The sequence below is a fragment of the Electrona antarctica genome, assembly GCF_951216825.1.
Source record: "Electrona antarctica genome assembly, chromosome: 20".
Taxonomy (NCBI): domain Eukaryota; kingdom Metazoa; phylum Chordata; class Actinopteri; order Myctophiformes; family Myctophidae; genus Electrona; species Electrona antarctica.
In genome coordinates, this window is record NC_136801.1 from 39,916,697 (window position 1) to 39,927,653 (window position 10,957).

The 10,957-nt window shown below is 44.5% G+C and overlaps 1 protein-coding gene across 2 annotated transcripts; it reads right to left on the reverse strand.

Moving 5' to 3' along the window:
• Positions 1-936: 936 nt before the first annotated feature.
• On the reverse strand, positions 937-7,381 carry LOC306912725 (uncharacterized protein). 2 transcript variants are annotated; one of them, XM_079489165.1, is made up of 3 exons: positions 7,011-7,381; positions 3,302-3,463; positions 937-2,417 (listed from the first exon to the last, which is right to left on the reverse strand). In XM_079489165.1, the coding sequence occupies exons 1-3, from the start codon at positions 7,336-7,338 to the stop codon at positions 1,036-1,038; spliced, it is 1,872 nt and encodes a 623-aa protein (XP_079345291.1). In that variant the 5' UTR covers positions 7,339-7,381; the 3' UTR covers positions 937-1,035. The 2 variants fall into 2 exon arrangements, with proteins under 2 accessions (XP_079345291.1, XP_079345290.1); XM_079489164.1 differs by having other exon boundaries at positions 3,302-3,469.
• Between the last annotated feature and the right edge of the window lie 3,576 nt (positions 7,382-10,957).

The window sequence follows — 10,957 nt, forward strand, 5'->3', positions numbered from 1 at the left end:
CAGTGACCCCGATAAGGGAGGATTTTTACAGCTCTAGCAGTGATTCCGAAACATTAATTTCATGGACTCCCCAGTTTCACACGCATTATGCTACAGACCCCCGATTTAATGGCATTTCCATCTCTCGTACCCCAATTTATAATGTAAAACCACTTTTAACTCTGAGAGCGTACAAATGGAACCAAATGGACCTGTTAGGGTCCAATTGTACAATCTCTGAGTTACAGACCCATATGGGTCCATTTGGTTCCTAACTATCTCTAATTGAGCTAGGTACCCCCTGGAACTCCTTCAAGTACCCCGGACCCCACTTTGGGAACCCCTGCCCTAGGGGACACGGGGAGAACCTGCAAACTCCACACAGAAAGGCCCTTTTGATAACCCCACCTAGTTTATGGGTGCCGACGACACGCCCCTGGAATCAAACCCAGGACCTTTCTTCGCTGATCTACAAGCAGATGCTTTTTTTATTGATGTTGATGATTGTGAATTGCCTTTTCTCTCCAATGTAGTCGTTATGCCAATTGATTCCTCCCCACACACATTTGGAACACCCCTTGATGACTGTTGCTGCCCCCAGCCTGCAGGACTATAATCAGTGATCATTATTCACCCAGCTTCCCTCCCCCGAACACAGATAATTGTGTTCGCATAGAGACACTCTACAAAGCCGGATGCACCGCGTCCATTGGAAGTTCTCGATTTAACCCATTTTGACCCGATTCAAAAAATGTCTTCTACATCCTGACAGTTTTCTGAAAAAGCTATGTTTCTATGTCAGTCGTTCTTCGATTTTTCTAAAATAGCAGACCTACAAGCTCGTAGCGCGCCACTCGGTGGCACGCTACGAGCTTGTAGATCTGCTATTTTTCAATAGCTAAAGCATAACTTAATGCTAACACCAAAAGGGGTTCCTGCCCAGAATGGGTTAAAACGTGTTTAAAATGCCATGTAGGACACATTAGTCAAATGGGTACATGGGTTTTCCGTGTTTGACAATGTGCAGCCATTTATAAAAGTATGTGTATGAGCTGTCTAATTGGTGAATGTGTTTTCGGACTTTGCAGGGTCAATTTGTAGAACACTGAGCTCGGCCACCTTAGGCTTATCCTCCGTATGGGATCTAATGTGTATCTTAAGATGTTCATTTTGGATAAAACGTTTGCCACAAATAGTACAACTAAAGGGTTTTTCCCCGGTGTGTATTCTCATGTGCTTCTTTAGACTTCCACTTTGATTAAAGCTTTTCTTACACGTTGCACAAGTATACGGCTTCTCCCCCGTGTGTGTCATCATGTGTCGCTTTAGTTCTCTATTCCCACCAAAGCTTTTGTTACAAATTGCACAACTGAAGTTCTTCTCTCCCGTATGAATGATTAAGTGTGTCTTCAGAGTTATATTTCTGTTAAAACTTTTACCACAGACGTTACAAGTAAAGGGCTTCTCGCCCGTGTGAATCCGCATGTGTCTTATCAGGTCTCCCTTATCGCCGCAGCCTTTACCACAAACCGCACAAGTAAAGGGTTTCTCGCCCGTATGTACTCTCATGTGTATCTTCAGTTGTCCACTTTGTTTAAAGCTTTTGCTACAGAGCGTACAACTAAACGGCTTTTCGCCCGTGTGAATCCGCATGTGTCTCGTCAGATCTCCCTTATTGCCACAGGCTTTACCGCAAACCGTACAAGAAAATGGCTTTTCGCCCGTATGCACTCGCATGTGTATCTTCAGATTCCCGCTGTGATTAAACCCGGTGCCACAAACTGCGCAATTAAAGGGTTTTTCCCCGGTATGAGTCCTCATGTGTATCTTGAGATTCCCACTGCGGTTAAACACTTTGCCACAGACTGTACAACTGAAGGACTTTTCAGCCCCCTTCCTCTTTCGTTTCACGGACGTACTTCGTTTAGACGATTTAAGGTCCTGGGACGGCTTGCTGCTCGAAGACGATGTTTGTCCTTCCACACTCTCTGTCTTGAGTGATGCCAATGTAGCTGACTGAGCCTCCCTGGTCTGACCCAAATCATCACACCGTTTATCGTCAGATTCAGAATCATAGCCCTCTACCCCGGTGTTCTCCCACTCGTCGTCACTGTCTTCGTTGTCACATTCAGAACCTCGCGAAGAGAGGAGCTGCTCGTCGCTATTTGGCTGCGACGTTCCGTAGCCCTCTACATTAGCTCGTGTTTTCACGTGCTCAGCTGAGGTGCTGGCTAGAGGCTCCGTCTTTCCGTTTTCGCCATCGCCTTCGCTTTTCACTGCTACGGTCATGATGGATGCATTGGCTACCTTCGGTCTCTGACGTAGCTCCTTCTGTTTGTCTGCAATCTGGAGAGGCTTCGGTTCCTCCTTGACCAGACCGGCTATCCTCTCTAGATGTTCAGGGGACGCCTGTTTAGTGACAGGCAGTGGCAGGAAGTCTAGGAGGAGAAGAATAACAACATCGATAGTGACGCCACAGAACTGGCATCATAGCCGTGTTAATTTCGGTGACATAAATTATGAAGAAAAATGTTCCGACGGCTTCCTTTTTTTACTGATGAAAACAAAACAAAAACAAAATAAGTACTAAGCTAAGATGACTAAAACGAGGGCTAAATGTATTGACATTGTCAACAAATAGAAACTAGACTAATGTTAGGGAGGGACTAGTGGAGGAGAGATCTAGTAGAAAGTAATTTTGTGTGGTTGTGCTCGGGTGTTGCACTCTGAAAATACCAGATCTACAAGCTATTAGCAGATCTACAAGCTCACAACTAGAGCCCGACCGATCCGTCGGTCGCACCGATGTATCGGTCATTTTGGGCGCCGATGCCCGACATCAGTGGAAATCGGTGTTTATTTAATCCAATGTCCCGATGTTTATACAGGAGGGGGAAAAGTATTTATTGTTTACTACAGTCCATCCTGCACATATCACTCTCTGTCCTGCACCACTGTACTGGAGAAGTATATCACTTTGTCAGGTGCGCAGCGCAACTACCCCCCCCCCCCCCCCCCCCCCCCCCCCACACACACACCTTTCTAGAGAGAGACAGAGAGAGAGAGCGAGAGAGAGAGATGTTAGAGTGTGTCCTTGACTCCTTGTTCCAAATTACTTGGAGTTGGAAGTCATGTTGCCAGGCACGTGGCAGCAGCTATTAAGACGGTGAGCCTGTGCATTCCCTATAACTTGACCGCATAGGCAATCAAGACCATTAATTAATGACAGATGTGACTGTCACTGTGTGTAGGGCAGTCTAATCCTTCCCTGTGGGACTATAAACTCTAAACCCGAGATTTATTTATGTATTTATTGTTTTACCTGAGAGTGTGTCGCCCCACTTCTCGATGGGGAGCGTTGCCCCATCCAGTAACGTCAGCGTTGACCCAGCAGCCGCCGCCCGTGTTCTCTGTCGCTTGTCCTGTTCCTCTTTCATCCGTGGAGGCGTTGGTTCCTCCTGGACCAGCCTGGGGGTCCTCTCCTCTCGTTCTGGAGCAGTGGGAGATCAAGGATTTATTATTATTTCTCTTACACAAATCCAGTATAGTCTTTTTTCTTTTAAAATACCGTTTCAATACTGAAAATCTCAAACCCTGCTTTTTTAACCCATTCTGGGCGGGAACCCCTTTTGGTGTTTTAACTAAGCATTATGTTATACTTTAGCTATTGAAAAATAGCAGATCTACAAGCTCAAAGCGAGCCACTCGGTGGCGCGCTATGAGCTTGTAGGTCTGCTATTTTCTTTTAAATCGTGAAAATGCGGCACAAATCTTTGAATATATATTCTTTCAGAAGACTTTTTATTTTATTTCGACGTCAGGTCTAAATGGGTTAACATATGTATTTAAAAAAAATCAACAGTATTTATTAAATAGATTTAAATTTCCACCAGTTTATATCGATATATGATATCATTACATGCCAAAATGTCACCGATATCTTCTAGAACGATGAGTTTGCTTACAATTTTATAGTATCTACTTATGGTCCCTCCTAGATGACTATTTCTAACGTTACAACACTACTCACTTAGCCTGAGCTAAAAGGTTTCTGGTCTAGAGGGGCGGGTCGCGGCTGAGATTTGCGCACGCCCCGATTGGTTCACCGATCTGTCCGTCAGCCCCGGACCCTCCTCCCCCCCCCCCAAGCTAGTGCAGCACTACGTCACATCATTTGGAGCGACCCGGAAGGGTTGACTCCCACTTCTGGACCAGAGCAGCCAATGCGTTTTCCCAGGCTTTAAAAAAAATTACGAAAATTAAAGCCTGGGTACCGAGGCTACTACTCACTTAGCCTCGGAAACCCAGAAGTTTTTATTTCCAGGGAGAAAAAAAAAGTCTGGGTCCGAGTCCACTTCAATTCGGCATAGAGTAGTGCAAACATCACTCACTCTCTGCTGATTTCTGATCGTCTGCACCTTTGTTAAATTGACACACTCACGCACACATATACACACACACACTCCTCTCTCTCTCTGTCGCTCTAATTAATTAGTCTCATGTCTAGCAGCTGCGCATAGTTTCTGCCGGCAGGAGCTGCCTATGCCATAAAAAGCATAGGTGAGTTCCAGGCTACGAGCAGCACGGTCTCTTTCTTTCTTTAAGCCTTTAAGACCTGGAACGCATCTCGGTCACCTTAGCTTAGTTTTAAAGGAGAATTCCATGCTAGAAGGCTTTCTTACCTTTATTTGTAGTTGTTACGTCCCCACCAAAGAGGTCCAGGTGTTATTTTGTGCAAAAGTACATTATTGACTATTTCCCCTACCATAAGCCCTCAATGGGGGTTGGGTTTTTGTGCTAATTTGCTTATTTCCATTGAAATAAGTAGTAAAGTGTGCCGCTTGGGATACTATTTACATTATGAAGAGAGGAAATGATTTTTGAGCGATGGAAATAAGCGAATTAGCACAACACCCCATAGCCCCATTCAATTCGATGCAATTCATTGAGGGTTTATATTAGGGGAAATAGCTAATAATGCGCTTTTGCACAAAATAACACCTGGACCTCTTTGGTGGGGACGTAACAACTACAAATAAAAGGTAAGAAAGCCTTCTAGTATGGAATTCTCGTTTAACCACTTTAACCAATATTTTGAACTTAAGCTTGTAGCCGCGCCCCCATTTAATGGCATTTCTATCTCTGGGACCCCAATTTGTATTGTAAAATCAATGTTAATTTAACTCTGAGAGTGTACAAAATAGACCACAGCTAAATTATAGTTTGGAACCCCCTGGAACTCAGTTTAGGAACCACTGCACCAGACAGTGACAATGTAGACTACTTGGACCGATTTTTCCGGTCTACACCAGCAAACGTCTTTGCCAAAAATAGCCAATCTACAATTTACATCGCTATTTTGTGACATCATGCCCAGGGAGCAGCAGTTTCCTCTGTAGCCCTGAAACATGACATAAGCGTCATGTGAACCATATGGCTATTTCTTCTGGTACACTTAAGGTCTCCACACACCGGACGCGAATCGGATGCAAATTCGGATTTTTAGCAGCGTTTCTCCATCGGTTTTCCGAAAAACGCGGCCGGTGTGCAACCACCTTTACACTATACACCAGTGCCGTGGTTCCCAAAGTGGGGTCCGGGGAACCCCAGGGGTCCCTGACGGAGTTCCAGGGGGTCCCCAGCTAAATGATAGTTTGGAACCAAATGGACCCTTATGGGTTTGTAACTCATTTGTACACTCTGAGAGTTGATTTTTCAATCTAAATTGGGGGTCCCAGAGATAGAAATGCCATTAAATGGGGCTCCGTAGACTAATGCATGTCAAACTGGGGGTGCTTGAAATGAAACGGGTTGAGAAATCATAGCCCTAGAACGGCTCTGTTACATACATTGCAAAGTATTTCACATACAGAGCCATAGAACGGTCCTGCTTAATTTCTGTTCGGGTTCTAAATCTGCGGCCTAAATGTGATAAATGCTCCGTTTGTACTCACGCATTAAATAATTCCAAAGATGTAGAGTGAAATATGGTCCTCTAGTTTTATATCCATGTGAAAGTTCTGGCACAAAACGTGTATTTAGTCAATTATCTCCACTTTTTCACGAGATGCACACAGACGTCTTTCTCCGGGCAAAGGGGCCCGGAATGATCGAACAATGAACAATTGGCAGGTGCCTTGCGATAGGTGCTGGGTAATTAATCACACCACCTGCCAATTGTGTGACCCAAACTTTTGTGTTTCCCTGGTCAATTGGTGATGACGTCTGCGGTAAACAGGACGTATTCGTAAAATCAGTCCAGCGATCATTCCGGGCCCCTTTGCCCGGAGAGAAAGACGTCCGTGTGCATCTCGTGAAAAAGTGGACATAATTGACTAAATACACGTTTTGTGCCAGAACTTTCACATGGATATAAAACTAGAGGACCATATTTCACTCCACGTCTTTGGAATTATTTAATGGGGGAGTACAAACGGAGCATTTATCACATTTAGGCCACCGATTTTGAACCCGAACAGAAATTAAGCAGGACCGTTCTATGGCTCTGTATGTGAAATACTTTGCAATGTATGTAACAACAGAGCCGTTCTAGCCTCTAGGGCTAGAGAAATCACTGCCAGAGACGTACAAATCTTCTCTTATGGGGTTCCCTGGCATGTCTTTTCAAATGGGGGGTCCGCGGGCTAATTTGTGTCAATTTGGGGGGGGGTCCTTGACATGAAACATTTTGGGAACTAGTTGTACACTACAAACTAGCCCTGGTCCAGTGCTTACAGCGAGAATCTCGACGGGCGGGCTGGCCTCACAGCCAGGGGACGAGGGACCGGAGCCCCCTGGGCGAGAGAAGCTGGGGACCTGAGAAACTTCCCAGCTTCGAGAATAGACTTTTACCAAGGTCTAGCAGGCTTTGTGTCGGTGAGTAGTTACGTCGTTTTGTTTATTTTCGGGGAATTGTAAACCCTCGCACGCAGTGGAAAAAGCTGCTAGTGAGCAGTGGACGGGACTCCAGCAGGGCGTCAGTGAGAGAGACTCGCTGTAAGAACTGGACCCAGGGCTAACTACAAACAAACCTGTCCCGGCGGCGTGGTGGTGCAGCTTGCTGTGGGGGTTGAACACCATGTCCAGCAGCTTGCTCTGGTGGTCCAGCACGCTCTCGTACTCGTCCACCTCCCTCTGGAAGAGGCCGCAGATGGAGTCCACGGCGGCGGCCAACCGCTCGCCCACACGCCGCCGGAGCAGCCTCGTCCTGGCCGCGGCGTCCTCCTCCGCTTCGTCGGCGGCCCCGGACGGTTGTTTCTCCAACAGCCGGAATATCTCCTCTCCCGCCGACGTCACCTGTTCGCTCACCGACGACCGAAAATACTCGATTTTGCACAGTTTTCCCCGTTTAATCGACATTTTTGTTTGTTTTCCTCTCTCCCACAGACTGTTCTGTCTTTTGTTTCAGCCCTGATGGAACGTAAACAAACACGCGGATGAGATGGATGGAAGATGTTCCGGGTCGGCACTGGGAGTTGCTCTTAGGAGTTGCTGCCTTAATTTCGCCCCCTGGTGGAGAGGGCGTTGTGTATCCGTTATTACTATGATAATTTATTTAGTAGTAGCCTATGCCAAATTACTTTTGAATACGTCAATAATAATAATAATAATAATAATAATAAGAAGAAGAAGAAGAAGAAGAAGAAGAAGAAGAAGAAGAAGAATCACACCCGTGTGAAGTGAGGGGCGCTCTTACCATCAACTCAAACGTAATACGTATATGTTTTACGTGTAAGTGGTGTAACCTCTATTAATCTAACTATATATAATATATTAAAGTCTAACTCATGTTGCTATGATTAGGTGATGTAATGATGATGTAAAACAAACGGTGTCAAAACAAACATTAAATTATCTTTATTGTTAATGAGATTTAATGTTTGTGTTAGTGACTAAACAAACAAAATTAATTTCTCTTCATTGTCAATGACGTTTTTAAAACAAACATTGAACTAATAAACAAACATTAAACCTGTATATAGGAGGCGCTGGCACCCCTAAAAAAAATAGTAGGCCTAGCTACTATTTTCCCCGAACCCACCTCACCCCTGCCCATTTCACAGGCTGGAATGGCTTAGGGTTGACGACAGAGTACAGCATCTTGCAATGGGTCTGGTCCACAAGATTCTCTACACCACCATGATACCCGGATGTACCTGTCTAAATACTTAATGTCAACAAAGTCCACACCCACAACACCAGAGGGAGTTCAACAAACCATGTGCAACTTAAAATTAATTTCGCTCCTATGCCACCAAAATGTGGAACGCCCTACCAACGGTCATTAAGACATGTAAGTCCCTTGACTCCTTCAAAACCGCCCTCAAAGGGCACCTACGGACAGCTGCAATTCGAAACTGGCTCCCGTAAAATCTGAATTCCCCAACCACCCCTTTTTGTCCCCCCCCTCCCCCCTTTTTACCTCCTTCATGATGATTTCCTGTTTTGGGCTATAATATAGAAGTGTATATCTCGTCTCTAAATGTTATGATGAATTGAAAATGGTGGACCCTCTTGTAAACAAGTGTAATACTTTATGGTGTCGTGTCGTCCACTCACAGTTGACCGTTTTTGTATTGAGTTGTACTTGAAATGTACTGTAATTCTGCAAACTGTTACATACTTCAATCAATCAATCAATCAATCAATCAAAAACTAAAAGGTACATGAGATGGTGAAAATGGTCTTAGTAATGTAGAGTAGCCTATGCATGATGTGAACATGCACGCATTGCACAGTGCATCATTATCAGACTTATGCTTCAACGTCTTAATTGTGTATGCCCAAAGAGTAGATACAGGCTCTATATTATTATTATTAATATTATATATTTAGACCTTAATTCTCAAATGTTTAAGCATGTCCTAATCATGTACTTTACTTTTAAACATTTAACATTTAACGTTTTTTTTACATTATGGAGGAAAAAGAAAGACAATTTATCACTGAGGTGCCCACTCTTCTAACTATATGCGTCAGGCTGCCTTGCCATGCACAATTGCAATTACTGTAACAATTGTTGTTACTAACAACAACAACAATTTACCAACAACATACCAGGGGACAGGGACCAGATGTCAATTGAGCAGTTGAGACGAATGACGAATCTAGTTCATACTAATTATGATTATCCATAATGTATAAATTATGGATAAGTTTCAGGACAGATATAGGAGGGGTCAGAATAAATCATGGACTTAGATGGTTAATCGTCTCAACTTGTGCTTCTATTTAACACATGTATAATTGTAGATAGTTATTGGTTGAAACAGTCCAACAGGTTGAGCTATATCTGCTATAACACAGTAGTGAATGTAGCACGTGTGTAGTCCCTGTGCTTTGTCACAAGATGGGGCACTTTCCTAACTTTCTGTGTGGTGTCATGATCATGTCCTACACATACATGCCTGTCAGAGGGTCAGACAATTCTGCTCTATCAAATCTATATGTTCACATAACTTATGTTCTATACTGAAATATTTGTTTTTCCTCTTTTTTTAATGGAAAGAAAACAAATATATAATATAATTCAACATGGATCAGATTGCCCATATTTGGCCATCAGACAATTGCTATGATGTCAGTCAGCTTTGATGTCAGCAAAGTGACAGGTGGGTCCATATTTGGGCATAATTCTGCTTAACAAATGTATTTGCCATAAAATGGCAGTAATGTCGGGGGCATGTAATCTGGGCACACATGCCGATTTGGGCTGGCATCACACATGTCCATATTTGGCTTCATATATCAACTTGCCTGTCATTCATTGTGTTGACAACGCAGGAGCCTGGCAGATATAAAATACAAAGTTAAAATACTCTGTTCCAATTAGCGTGGAGCTGTGACAGATCAAGTAATGACATACTGCGTATAAATAATTGTGTCAGAAACTGCATCTAACCACTGTCCATTTGCACCTCACATTGAGCCCTTTAGTAACTTTTTGACCATATAGACCTACTGATAGCAGAATCAAAGCAGAAACTTAAACTTTACAATTATGTTTGACCCAAAAGTCGTCAGCGGTGTTGCCTTGGCCGCATCGGCACTTACATCCGGTTACTACATTCACAAAAGAGAAAAGACGCAAATGAGCACTTTCCTGAAGGCCACTGTGGAGGAAATGGACCAGACCTTCGTCAAGGAGAAGAAAGAGTGGGAGGAGGAAAGAAAGCTACACGAGGAGAAGATCAAAGACGTGGAGCAAGAGAGGACGGAGGAGACACTCCGACTGATTAGAGAAAAAGAGGCACTGTCCGAAAAACTAAAACTCCAAGAAAAGGAACTGTTGGCAGACCAAAGAGAGAAACTCCTTCTGATGAGAGCCAAAAAGGCTTTGGTGGAGCAGTTACTCTCCGCGAAACAGGAGTGCAAAGACATAAGGAACGAGATTAAGACAACACGAGACGCCATCCTGCAAATGGAAGAGAAGGTTAAGGCTGCGGAGGAGGAGCGGAACACCGCAGAGGCCAAGAACCTGACGCTGGAAGAGACGATTAAAGAGATGGAGGGAGCGAGGGCGATCATGGAGGAAGAGAGGAAGGCCGCGGACCTCAACCTCCTGCAAATGCAAAAGAGGTTGGAGGAAGTGGAAGCCGAGGAGAAGAGGAACTACCAGGTGATCGTATCCCTCAAGGAAGAGAGGAGGGAGCTGAGGAACAAATGGGACGAGGAGAGACTCCAACTGAACAGAGAGAAAGAGGCGTTGTCACAACAGCTCCTCTCTTCTGCAGAGCAGAAGAAGCAACAGAGAACAAACACGGTTCTGGAGGCGGGGGAGGAGGATTCGGGAGGATCCCCACCCCAAATGATCTCTGCGGAGAAAAATAATGAAAACATGACCAAGATGAGGACGTCAGAGGACAATGTCCTGGCAACGGGAAAGAGGGAGAATGGTTTAACTAGTGAGCACGTGGCGCAGCTCTCGGCTCTGAACTTTCTGGACCCGAACGCGGCAAACAGAGCCCGTTCTATGTCT